The sequence below is a fragment of the Anolis sagrei genome, chromosome 5 (genome assembly GCF_037176765.1).
Source record: "Anolis sagrei isolate rAnoSag1 chromosome 5, rAnoSag1.mat, whole genome shotgun sequence".
Classification (NCBI taxonomy): domain Eukaryota; kingdom Metazoa; phylum Chordata; class Lepidosauria; order Squamata; family Dactyloidae; genus Anolis; species Anolis sagrei.
The window spans coordinates 181,395,252-181,409,317 of record NC_090025.1 but is presented as its reverse complement, the minus strand read 5'-3'; the positions used below and the strand labels follow the sequence as shown (position 1 = coordinate 181,409,317).

General features: G+C 39.8%; 1 protein-coding gene across 4 annotated transcripts in view; it reads right to left on the bottom strand.

The window, feature by feature from the left end:
• PTPRO (protein tyrosine phosphatase receptor type O) overlaps positions 1-14,066 on the bottom strand; it is a 143,786-nt gene that overhangs the window by 15,014 nt on the left and 114,706 nt on the right. For 2 of the 4 annotated variants that reach the window (XM_060776646.2, XM_060776643.2), the window contains exons 17-21: positions 6,870-6,953; positions 6,313-6,348; positions 2,240-2,321; positions 1,595-1,685; positions 53-129 (exon numbers count right to left, since the gene is read on the bottom strand). In XM_060776646.2, the coding sequence (XP_060632629.2) occupies positions 53-129; positions 1,595-1,685; positions 2,240-2,321; positions 6,313-6,348; positions 6,870-6,953 (370 nt within the window). The remainder of the gene's footprint in view (positions 1-52; positions 130-1,594; positions 1,686-2,239; positions 2,322-6,312; positions 6,349-6,869; positions 6,954-14,066) is intronic. The other 2 variants (XM_060776644.2, XM_060776645.2) reach the window with 2 other exon arrangements.

The window sequence follows — 14,066 nt, the reverse complement described above, 5'->3', positions numbered from 1 at the left end:
TGTAATATTTCTCAAGCCACTCCTTTGACCAATGCAAGTCCAATTTACTTACAGGGATATAGTTTGCATTAATGTAATCGGAGCCTTCTTCTTCATTCATTGTAACCAATCGAACACGACTGAAATCATCTGCAAGAGGAGATGGGGATTTTAAAGAAATGATTACCAAAGGTAGATTGAGCTTGAAGCCCAATCACAAAACACCAGACAGTGTCTAAGCCAGGGTTATTCAAACTTTTTAAGCAGAGGGCTGGTTTACGGTCTCTCAGATTATTGGTGGGCTGAACTACAGTTTGAAAAACTGCACATATTTTATTTGTAGAACAAAAATATATGAAAGAACAATACAATATTTAAAATTTTAACTAACATAAACTTATCAGTTTTTTTGACTAACAAGACAGGCAAGTTAATTAAGATTGTTGTCATTGTGTGCCTTCAGTTGTTTAAGATTTAGGGTGACCCTAAGTCTACCATTTAGGGCAGGAGGCAAGTAAATGATCTTGGTTTGTGGATCCCTGGAAGTGTAACGTAAGTATGCACACTTGGGGAGGAGAAAAGCCCTGGACATTGCAACCAATTTCATGAATGCTTCACTAATTTCACAACTTCTACATTGTGAAATTGATTTTATCACTGTCACCTACAAAATTATTATTATGAGTTTATTGGAGATCATAAATTTACAAAGACCACCAAGGAAGGTTGTATGATAACATTTTTAAACAGTGATTGTTAATTGTTAAGTATGACCTTAAACATAAAAAGGTGAAGGTAAGAGAAAAAAGGAAGGGAAAGGGGAAGGGGAGAGGGGGAAGGGGAGAGGAGGAAGGAAGGAAGGAAGGAAGGAAGGAAGGAAGGAAGGAAGGGGGAAGGGAGGGAGGGGAGGGGAAGAGAGGGAGGAAGGGAGAGAGAGAAAGAAAGAAAGAGAGAGAGAGAGACTATCACGATGGTACAAATTTAAATGCAGCAATACCAAATAACATGATTATAATCCAGAAAAGAAAAAGGAACTAAGCTATTTTCTCATTATGAGATGGAATTAAATGCAGAAAAAACCAAGTAATGTGATTATAATCCATGTGACTCTTATGCTTCCACGCTCACAATTGATTACATGCATTTCCCGTTCTCCCTCGAGGTCAGAGGAAGCATGAAGCCAAAGAAGCAGCAAGAAAAATAGCAACAGGGCCAAAATGCTATGCTGGCCTCCAAAGATACCTAACAATGCCAAATCTTTGTGTTATCTCTAATGCCTGATATTCAAAGTAGTGTAAATGCCGACAAGACAGCTCTCCATATCTGGAGTTTGAATGTTTGCCAATTTTTTAATTCACAAATTTGATCAATATTGTTTCTCTAGGACTCTCTAGATCCAACACAACCCTATGGGCAACCTTCAGGGAGAATTGACCCTGTGGAGGACCTAGAGATTCTTAGGAAGGTGTTTTCTCAGGTTAAGGAATAGTATTTTTCAATTTGCTTTTCCCCATTTTCACGGGGGTTTTGCACACCTGACCCAACTAATGTGGAGAACACAGTGTACTGTTAAAAATAGACATGAAAAGATATCTTTCTTAAAAATATAGCTTACAGGGCAGAATATTTGTGTAGCGATTTTTAGTGCGATTCATGGGAAGGTCTGCTGCAAAGTGGGGGATATCCAGGCCAATCAGCTTGAGTTCCTGCATGAAACACAAAAGAAAAACACCACGCTCAAATCTCTACTTCTCTGCAGCCAGTAGATGGTGATGAATATCCATATCTAAATCCTAATCAAGTGAGAGTACACTGCAGAGCCTCTCATTCTGTACATCAATGCTGTTATATTTCACTTTAACTGCTTTGGTAACATCTTGAATCCTGGGAAGTGTAGTTTGGAGACGGCTATGCGGAATCCTTAGCCAGAGAATTCAAGTTCCTTTCTACAGAAAGTGCAACTTCCAGCAGCCCTAGTCAAACTAGAGAAGATGAGGAATCGCTGGGAGTACTAATTCAACAATATCTGGAAGGCCACATAATTCCTCTCTACTTGTACTGTCCCCTTTAGGTACAACATTGCATATTTATCCCTCCAACACAGGAAGAAATAAGTATAAAGATGTAAATCATAGAGCGGTATCCAAGAGACCTGACCACCCACCCCATTCTACAGTGGAGAAACCCAAGTCTACTCTCCATTCACTCCACCCTACTTATCATGCTCACTTAAGAAGGTGGTATCTAATGTAGGTCTTACCTCAAACTGCAGAGAGAATTTATAGTCAGAATCTTTAGCCATATCCTTAATGTAGCTGTCAAAGTCATCCAGCTGAATGGGGCTTGAAAAAAAAAACAGATGCAGGAAAGGTTCTGTCATTCATGAAACCCAAAATCCAACAATTGGATCAAAGGACAATCAAACAGGTCATTAAAAGCTTCATGTTTAGATCTAATAGAATTGATTGGAGACTGGAGATCTAATGGAATTGATTGGGACCCAGATTGGGAAAGTCATCAAGTATAAGATAAGGATAGAAACAGTCTTTCTCCATTATTCTTATTTTTTAAATGGTCTTCGTCCAAGGACATCACAGTGGGACACATGAACCCACTCCCCAGCTGTTCATCACAACAACCCTATGAAAAAGACTATGCTCAAAAGTTACACTGTGTTGGGATGCTGAATTCACTCTGAGTTTTAGCCTGAGCTTTAAAGGAACTATTTGAGATGCTGGATTCTGATTTCCAAAATAGGTTCAGCACCTTAGACAATTCCTTAAAAGTTCAAACTAGAGTGCAGAGTGGATTTGATGCCCAAAGGACACGGGAGCCATCGGTCACTATAGAAGATCTGTAAACCTTTACAACTTCTCCAAATTCAGGTAACCAACCATTTGAATTGACCCAGCTAATGTTAGGTGCTGTATATTTTCCACAAACATTAAAGGAGATGGTAAACCTATCTGGTTAAAATCACTGGTCACTGAAATATAAGGGGAAAGCTCACATGCTGGAATGCTGCCAGTATCAAAACAAAGGCATAAATTATTGCATTTGTTATATTTCTGTTGCATTTCAGAATGGGATGGAATCCCCTTTAACATCTAACACACATGGAAATGGTTCAGGAAGTGTGATACAATTCAATTCTGTAACAGACACCCTGCATCCTCAAAAGTAGTACAATCCAAAAAGATCTTTAACATACGCTGGCCTTTGTGAAAACTTATAGCACCTTTCTCCAATCCAACAACCTTCAAATATATTTCATCACAGCCCCATCATACCAAACCAGCATTCTGGTGCTAGCTGGGGATGATGGGAGTTATAGTAAATATACCTGGATGGCTCCAAATTAAGGAAGGTTGAATTCATTTTTCTTTCCACCAGAGTTCAATCAGAATTGATTTTAGATGGATCAGCATCCTGCTGTAACCATAATTTGTTAGGATTTATACCATGGATAATGGAGAAGAAGCAAACACATTCTCTCGCCTAATTATCATCAACTAATTTGCCAGCACTGAAGCGAATACACTCATTTCCCCCCATTTCCTTGAAGCAAACATACCCCAAGGAACTTGTCTCTTATCAACAATTAATTACCCCTGTTTACCTGTAAGCATTAATGAACCAAAGTATAATTAGCAACGGTGTTGGGGGGCGAATGGGGTGGCACTTGACAACAGATAAATTCCTGTCATTTCACACACTTTGTGATTGCTAATGAAAGGCAAGCTGTGTTGGAATTGTTAGCTAGAGATAACTGATTTCCCCCCACTGACTAATATTCTGTCAGTCAGAAACATTTTTATCATGTAGTATCTGCTGCAATGCTTAGACTGAAATGTACTTAATGCTTGAATGTTGTTGTCCTTGTGAGATCCAGACTGAGTGGGACAAAACCAACAAGACCAGCCCAAGGCATAAGGAACTGCAGGCAGACCCCCTTCTGGTTGGTACTTAGAGACAATAGTTCTTTCCTGCCCCTTTTATTTTCCTAGATTTACTGCATTGCAATAAATAAATATAACCAGCTGCCACAAAAACATAGTGTGGTAATGAGCTCTCCAATTATCTGGGCTACATAGACAAGTGGTACAGAATCCCATATCATAATCAAAGGGTTTATGAGATGTTGGATTGAAAGTTACACTTACTGGGGTCAGTGTCACAAAAGAGCATCAGAAATCACAAGAGTCAACTGACCAGTGAGATGACCAGTTTGGGAAGCTTTGAGATATTTCTGTGTAAAAGTTATAATAAATCATATTGGGGGGGGGGGGGGCATGGTACATGAGAGAACTGAGAAAGTCAAGGAGGTTAGGTGCCTATGGGAACATCAAGATCCAGAGTTCATTTGTACTGGGAGTAATCTAGGAATATTCTGGTAGATGTTAGGGAACTATGCATCCTTTTAAATCTCACCCAAATATGATTAAGGGTGCATATAGACTGCAAAAACAATGTAGTTCGACACTTTATCTACCATGTCCCAGTGCTATGGAATCATGGGGTTTGTAGTTTGGTGAGGCACCAGCACTCTTGGGCAGAGAAGGCTAAAGACCATGTAAAACTATGATTCCCATGATTCCATAGCATTGAGCCATGGCAGTTAAGGTGGTCTCAAACCATATCCATTCTACAGTCTAGGGCATCCTTTGAGTGTCTTATTGAAGGAGGTTGCTTTCATGTTTGAGATACCCTTTCTACTAACTTAATTTGATTACTTGGAACAAAAGCTTTCTTTTAAAATTTTCCTCTATCCCTGCACTCTTTCATGTGCCTTGCTGGCTAGAAAGTAAACATGAAAGTTCCTCAATAACTTCCCACTCATTGCTTGCTTGGGAGTAAGAGCAAACGACTCACATGGTGACCCAAATAATGGGAGAGCCCATTGGGTTGTTATAGGTTTTCCAGGCTATATCGCCATGATCTAGAAGCATTCTTGCCTGATGTTTTGCCTGCATCTATGGCAGGCATCCTGAGAGGTTGTGAGGATGTCTGCCATAGATGCAGGCAAAACATCAGGAGAGAATGCTTCAAGAACATGGCCATATAGACTGAAAAACCTACAACAACCCAGTGATTCTGGCCATGAAAGGCTTTGACAATACAGAGAGCCCATTATCACATAAAATATATCCTCCAGAATTTAATAGGTGGAAATTGGGATATATGTTCCCAAGGGAACATAGAGTGGAGTCAAGATAGCAAAAATTACCAATGCGGAAAGAACACAGGAGTTAGGAGAGGGTTGGCATGCTCGTGCTATTTTAATAATTAAAATGTGGGTGTTAAGTGGTCACAAGCATTTCATTTTCTACTTTGAGAGACCCTAAAAGCAAAGAAGCTCCATTCAATGGAGATCATAAATAGATTTTTGTCTTTCTAGATGTGGTTGGACTAGATCAGTGGTTCCCAACTTTTTTTTGACCAGGGACCACTTTGACCAGGAACCACTCTCCAATTTTAGTACCAAAAGGGTTACATATCAGTTTTTGGTCAACTTTAGATTTGTTTTGGTTATTTGGGGTGCTGATTCAGAAAATCACATGGGATAGACCACAGCAGCTCTAGTTTCTGATACAGAGCATATGCCACTCAGTAGTTGCCATGTGCTTGCTCACAGAAAACCATATTTAATATTCTAGAGTGGATGTGGTAGTAGTCATCTTTTGTAGGTAGTCAGCCTCTCCCCTCCCAACATTCCCATTGCCTCAGCCCTATATGAGGGTTTCGCAAGACTATTCGCTCTTGTTGCTGCGTGGTTTTGAGGCAACAGTATACTAATGGTGAAGCCATGGCCCATATTTTCATTCTTGTGGACCACTGGCGGTCCACGGACTGAAGTTTAGGAACCACTGGACTAGATGTTCCAGCACTCTCATCATTTGCCATGCTTACTAGATGCTATGGGTTTTGGTGTGCCACAACTATCAAACCTAGTTTAAATGTTCATCTGTTTCCTCACTTGCATCAATGAAAGTGGATGATAAAAATAGGATCACCTGACCATTTATAGGGAAAGGAAAACCATAACACTAGATGCCAAAATCGAAGGTGTAATCATGACAAAAGAAGACCAGTAGATCAGTGGTTTAGCCTTATCTGATATCTCTTATCAGCAGATTCTCAGGAGACAAGGATGAAACAAACTTCACAATGAGACCCTGTGGAGCTACCATGAGTCAAATGACCCAAAACATCTCTAGATGGATGTCCTGATTCAATATAAAGCATTCCAAAATGTCACAGGTTGCTGGCATGTCTATAAAGGCATACATGACATCTATATTAATGCATCCTTTCAGTCATTAATGGGCATACTTGGTCAACTTTCTTTTCTTCAATCCGTTTTTACTCCTGCAAGAAAAAGAAAGCCTCATAATTATGTTTTTCCCTGTCTTCCCAGTGATTGCATAGTGTTCATAATAGTTACATATTTTAATGCCAATATTTTAAAGCACATTTGAGCACATTGACTGCCAGCATGCACTGAGCTTCCATTAATTAATTTGTGACATGACAGATTTTAAACTGTACCAGTTATTTTGGAAAATCTCTAGCCCATGCAGAACAGGATGCTATACAACAACGTGAACATGCAAAAAAGGGCTTGCATTTAGCTATGGAAGTTTCCTATGAAAGAAATGCCATGCACTAGTGTGTAGCAAAAGCTTATCCACATCACTGAGTGTACACAATACAGAAGCATTGCTTCCCGATGTAACTATTCCCAGAATGCTTTATTCAACAAAATGTAGGTCTGGGAAGCATTACATTCCTGTCCATCTCTTATTCCAAGGGGTGCAATCCATTTTAATTTTGAAAGCTTCAAACAGATTGAGCAAAACATCAAAGCAAAGAACTATTAAATCACTTACCAAGGGTTAATATAAAATGCCAAGAGATAATCAGTCCAAAGGCAGGAGGGTAACAGGGTTAGGAAAGCAAATACACTCCTACGCCTGTGAGTATTAATAGATAACATACACAGAGATTAACAAAAAATAGAGCAAGGAGGATTAGTATGGCAAACAGAAGTCAAGCAGTCAATGCATCACATGGTAGACATAGGCAGGCAAAGGAAAAATGCTCAGAAGGACTACACTTCCTCCCAAAACTAGCTGGGAGTGAATCTCAGAAGAAAAGAGGAACATACTCAAAGCCAACTGAGAAAGAGATCATCCACACTGCACTGACACCATTTTAACTACCATAGCTCCAGCCTATGGAGTCCTGGGATTTGTAGTTTATTGTGCCACCATATTTCTCACAGAGGACAAATATCATGCAAAACTAAAAATCCCAGAATGTCATAGCACTGAATCACTGTCGTTAAGATGATGTCAAACTTTTTAAATTCTGCAGTGGAGATAAGAAGGAGAGGCCCATTTTCTAGGATTGGGCAACTACCTCACTACATCTTTGAAATGCAACATTCTTGTAGATGGTAGAGCCAGGTCATATTAGCTGCCAAGTGGAACAAAGATAATATTCCTCATTGTGTTGGGAGAAAAATGCTGGAAATACACCTGAAGTGTAAAGAAATCTAATCCTGAAGAGCAAACAACTACCGTAATTCTCTTAATTCTCCATGGTGTTTGCATAAAGCAAAATGAATTAATTTCCATACACCAGGGATACCTTTTGAATCAGATCCTTAATATAACACTGAAGCATCATCAGCCCCCCTCTTTAAAATAATGGTCGGGATCCCTATAGGGCCAGGCAGAGTGGTGTGTTTCTTGTGATTTTGCACAAAACAAAGTTTGGTAATACCTATAAACCCAGTACCATAAGCACATGAGGCATCATTAACAGGCAGGATGAACAAACTAATCCTGAAACTTTGGTTTCTTAAACCCTATTGATTTTAACTGGATTAGTGATAAGTGTGTTGCTCCTCTCACCCACTTAAATTGGCCTGGCTCATAGGACTTTATCATACAAAATGGGTATTCCACAGTAGCTGAACAATGACCCAATGTGACAGTATACTGGGATGGGCACCCTCACAATTGCACATATCTTTATGCAAATAAATGTGATGATTCACCAATCTGTGGCCATATTTCTGCATAACTTTATAATGCTGACACAGACGTATAATGGCCACATTGTTCCAGGTAAATAATGGAAACATGGCACAACCTGCAGCTATTGATCGTGTTTCCCATCAGCAGCAGAGGATAAGTTTATAAGAAGAAGGCAACATCCTGTGCAATGCCAGTTTGGGCTGAGATAAAGTCCATAAACACCTGATCTATAAACATGTCCTGATTCTTTTCTAAAACAGCTTAGCCATTAAACTATTTGAGATAGGTAAAAGAGTTAGGTAAAGGAAAATTCCCTTATTATTACTAAACCATCTGAAGCCTTTCACCAATTTCCAAGTTGAAGGTCTCAGGCTGGCTCTATACTGCCCTCTATCCCAGCATCTGATCCCACTGCCACATAATCTGGGAAGTTTTAAAAGTTGCTGAAAAAGGAGAACAACAAAATATTTATCAGGACTGTTACCCACCAGTTGAAAGGTGTACCATTCACAGCTGGGGCCAGGGCTTTCTGACTTCGTCTGAATGTTGCACTTGTGTAACAGAAGATGCCTAAATGGTGCCATTCCAGCTTACCTGTCCGAGCGCATCTCCCTTTATGACCCAGTTAGAACACTAAGATCTGCCAGGGAGGTCCTGCTCTCAGTCCCACCACCTTCGCAGGTACCAATGGTAGGGGCAAGAAACAGGGCCTTCTTGGTGGTAGCCCCTCAACTCCTTCCCCAGTGAGAAGAGATCAGCCCCTCCCTCCAAGCATTTAGGAAATAACTTAAGACCTGGCTGTTCAAGCAGACATTTGGTGCATGACAAAAATATGGAACAATGGAAGTAGTTAAAGACAACCCAGGATTGATGCAAACTATAAATGTTTTATGTTTTGTTTGTGATTGTTGTTTTATAGTTGTAATGGTTTTAATCTATTGTCATATGTTGTTGATTTGATGTATGATGTTTTTATACATCTGAGGCATCGAATTTTGCCACTGATAATACTGTGAACTGCTATAAGTCGTCGTCCCCCACCTCCAGGCATGAGAAAAGTGGTATATAAATGCAATAAATAAATAAACAAACAAACATCAAAACAACAGGAATGAGGAAGGAAATGGAGACCCAGTGATTGCATGCCCTTGAGTTCAGTGTGTCATCTGAAGTAAAACTTGTGGACAGGTAGTTTTGTGGCTCATGAGCCTTCTTACTGAACTGCCCTAATAGCAGCAGCATCGGACAAGAAAAGAATAAAAACTCCCTGTGCCTCTCTGAAGGTGCATCACAATGTCTAAAACAAAACAAACTATGACGTGGATCTTAGAAAGAATGGAGGCAAATATACTTTATCTTCCTCCCAACCATTTGGGTTGCCATATCATCCAGTTAGATGGATTTAACTTAGACTTTTTGCCCAGTTCTAAACCTAACCAGTTGAAAAGCCATTCTGGCACCTTGCCAAATGATCATGTTCATTACATCTGGGACACAATTGGTGTTTTCCAATCTGTCATCTTCCTATGTTTTCTACCTCAGCTCCTAGCATCCCAAGGCAGTTGGAGTCCGAAACACCTGGATGACCAAAGTTTGGGGAAAAATTAGTGGTGTCACAGATGCAAGGGCAATGATCATTTGGAAAGGAACCATAATTGCATTTGGCGATGAAATCATGGGATTTGTCATTTGGTGAGGCACAACCAGAATATCCAAGAGTTTGTAATGATTGCTTTCTATTAGAGGAGGTATTTATTCCCCTGCCCAACCCCCCCCCCCATATTTCCGTGCATGTTCACATATGCGCCTCTAAGAAAAGATAGCATAAAAACCTTTGAGCAACCTTGTGTAGCATTTTATTAAAATTAATGCTTGCCGACAGAGCTGTGTTGAGATGGGATTTGGAGGAGAGTAAACCGGCTAAAGGCTGCAATTGCACCTTCTTTTCATTGCAATAGTATCTGTCACCATTTGTAGGGACTGAATTATATTCATAGCATTGGGCTGTTCAGCTTTAGGTTTCTAATTAACATTATTCAGGCTTAGATCTTTAATTAGCGAGTACCTTTGATCTCCTGCCTTTGGTGCCATTAGCGTACACACTATATCAAAGGAACTCCAAAAAGGAGATTAATGATTGTTGCGAACGGCTATCTGCTCTTGGGAGCTTAAGCAGGAACTGAAGGTTGATTTCCACTTAGTTCATTAGTAGCATCAATATTTACAGGGCTTGCTGGTGGCTCTTCATTCATTGGGGTAGTTTTATCATCAAAAGAATTGCTTCAGTGCCATAACAAATCAATTTTAACATTTGTGCCAGCTGGTTATACTCCCTAAAATGACAGAGATACTTTAAATTATATCTGCTATACAAACTAAACTCATAATTGATCAACCACAAATGGAGAAGCAATGCATGGTGGCATTTCCCCTTGGATCAGAATGGCTTTTTCTGCTGAGAACCAACCAAGTTCAATTCTCCTCACCTATTCTATTCGCTTGGAAAAGTTTACTGTTGGAAGTCTAAGCAAGTGGTCAATAAACAGAATCAAAACTGATCTTTTTCTCAAGCACAGCAAATTTATTTCTTGCTCTCGCTGTGATGGCCTCTTAAGTTGCTTCAATCTGGAGGCATGGGAACATTTTCATCCATTAGACCCATCGCAAACTCTGTTCCTGCGGGAGCAAACCTTGCTAGCATGTCCCTGACGTCATGAGACTCCGCCTCTCGCCCCGCCCCTTTCTCCGCCTCTTTCTCCTTGCGAGAGTGGTTTTTCCTTTGCTAGGGCAGCATTGCCAGCATACTCTCTCAGTTGGCAGAATTCAACTGAGAGAAAATGCGGGCAATGCTGCCCTAGCAAAGGAAAAACCACGCTGGCAAAGAGAAAGGGGCGGAGAAAGGGGCGGGGAGAGAGGCGCAGGCTCATGACGTCAGGGACGTGCTAGCAAGGTTTTCTCCCGCAGGAACCTAGTTTGCGACGGGTCTTATGCCCAGCAGAGGCCTTTCTGAAAACAGGAAGTGAACAAAAATAACCTCCAATCACTTTGTGTTATTAAAATGCCTTTTCCTGGGCTTAAAATGTTCCAGGGGAGCAAAACATGTGGCAAAAATATCCTGCATAACCTTCAGAAGGCATTTGGGAGCTTTTTTTTTTTTACCAGGAGTCCAGTGGGAGAAATGCAGCCCACTAATATCACCTGCTGACTAATACTAGCCCCTGGCCTTCCAAAGTAGTTCATTCTTAGTATAAATAGTATAAATAAATAGTAGAACACTGCTGGGGGGGGGGGGGGGGGGTGGCCACTGCTACTACAGCAATGGAGAGGGAAAAATCGCAAATTGTCCCTGCTGGTAGAGAACATTATCCTGTTGACACTAAAGCAGTTTTTGCTAGTGACAGAGGAATAGAGTTTAGTTTTCCCCTTAGACAGAGACATTGTCTGGAATCATTTTCTTAATACACACCAGCCTAAGCCACTTCTTGATATAATATGCAGCAGTGGTAGGATAGACAGCAGGGAAACAAGCAACACAAGTCTGAAGTGGCTCACATGCTGATGGTACTTATCTTCCCACCACCTCTCTGCAATTAAATACAGAACCTATATCAAAGGTTTCATTTGCCTGATCCATAAGGAAATAGTATATATGGAAATTTGATTGATCCTCTGGACAGTGTTTCTCAACCTTCCTAATGCCATGACCCCTTAATACAGTTTCTCATGTTGTGGTGACTCCAACCAAAAATTATTTTTGTTACTACTTCATAACTGTATTTTTGCTACTGTTATGAAGGATGTATTTTCATTCACTGCACCAAATTTGGCACAAATACCCAATACACCCAAATCTGAATACTGGTGGGGTTGGGGGGGATTGATTTTGTCATTTGGGAGTTGTAGTTTTTGGGATTTATAGTTAACCTACAATCAAAGATCATTCTGAACTCCACCAATGGAATTGGCACACAGAATTCCCATGACCAAGAGAAAATACTGGAAGGGTTTGGTGAGCATTGAGCTTGAGTTTTGGCATTGTAGTTCACCTACATCCAAAGAGCATTGTGGACTCAAACAATGATGGATCTGGACCCAACTTGGCACAAATACTCAATATGCCCAAATGTGAATACTGGCTTCTTTGTCAGGACAGAAATAACAAACATGACTAGAGGCATGAAAAAATTGTCCCTTCAGCCAGAAGCAGAAAAATGAAACCTGTCAGAGAGTGGGATAGCAAAAGATGCTTTTAAAAAAGCATTAATTTTGTCTTGCGATACTTCTTCGCAAGTTCCAAAGAAATCAGTGCCCCCTTATTCACAACCAGAACTTGGGACATTTGTTTTTCTGGATTGCAACTCTTGGAATTTTCTAGCCATTATGGCCAGAATTGTAATCCAAAAAAGTAATTTCCATAAGCATTATTTGAATTAATGAGCAAATAAATGGGAAAAAGTCACTGCCATCTGCATTTTTTCTAGTTTGCAAATATTTCAGAAACGCCTATTTTAAAATTATACAAAAATGTTATACTATGAGCTTTGCTCTGAAGTGTAAAAAAAATTTACTAATGGGCTTTTGGTTACTGGAGTTCCATTAGACAACTCTTGTTGCCAATTTTAAATACCTCTCTGAGGAAGCAATAATAGATTTCGAAGTCTGACTTTAGGCTCCTTGTTGCTATAGGATATATACTTTAAAAAGATATCAAGGGAGAAAAATTATAGCATCTGTCTGACTGGTATCTGGTGTAGCCATTTGTGGCATATTACAGTTTCTCAGTGGAAATACTGATAAAAGACATGAATCAAATGGAATCAAACGCAACGCTTCTAAGGTCAAAGTTTTCCCACTATGCTAGTTCTTTGGAAAAGAATGAATGACAGGATTAAATTAGTTGAAACCAACTTTGGTGAATGCATGACAGGAACTTTCTGAACTTTGAAATGCTGAACTTTGACTTGCCAGTTTTTAAAATATGAACTCAAAACAAAGACGGTGATCTTGCTACTGATGTAACTAGAGACAAGGTCTTCCAGTGATACTCTTCAAAATCTATCTTTGAAGCCTTGCAGCCCGTCTGAAACCAGCCATTTCTGATGTGCATGAAGAATAAGATGGTAACGACACGTCTAATCTTTTTTCAAGTCATAGGACATACTAAAACAACTAGCTGGGGAAATGCCTGGGGGGAGTTTCTATTGGAATTGTGTTGACCCTCTCTGTTTCGATGCTCTCTACAACCAGGAGAGGACTGTGTATGTCATTGCTCATTATCCTGCTTTCTTGGGGCTTGGAAATGACTATGTTGGAGGAGGAGCTGTGAGGTTTCAAAGTTAAGATTGAGACTGAAAGGGGGGCAGTGTATTTTTGGTTACTGTGATTATGCAATGACCATAATTGGGAATTGAAATTATTATAACCCTAAACAGCAGAATCACAGCATTGTAATTACTGAAAGCCAACATTTTTCAAACATTTTACGTTTAAAAGTAGCTAACAGTTCAGCCTAGAGCAGGATCTCTCAAGGTTTGCAGTCACAACTCTCTTCTAAAACTCACTTGGTTTATCTCGGGTCAATTGCACTCTATCAATTCAACCTACTCCATAGGGTTGTTGTGAGGACAACATTGCTGGAGGGAGGTTTGTGTGCCATCCAGATGATTACAATGTATGAAAGAAATAAAATGAGTAAAACAAATAATGACAAACATTCCATGAAAAATACACCCCTTTGATATACAGTAGAGTCTCGCTTATCCAACATAAACAGGCCAGCAGAACGTTGGATAAGCAAAATGTTGGATAATAAGGAGGGATTAAGGAAAAGTATATTAAACATCAAATTACATTATGATTTTCAAATTAAGCACCAAAACATTATGTTTCACAACCAATTGACAGACAAAAGCAGTTCAATACACAGTAACAGTAATTACTGTATTTACGAATTTAGCACCAAAACATTACAATGTATTGAAACAGCTGTGGATCCAGGTGGGAAACAGACTGCATTGGATAATATAAAATGCTAGATGAGTG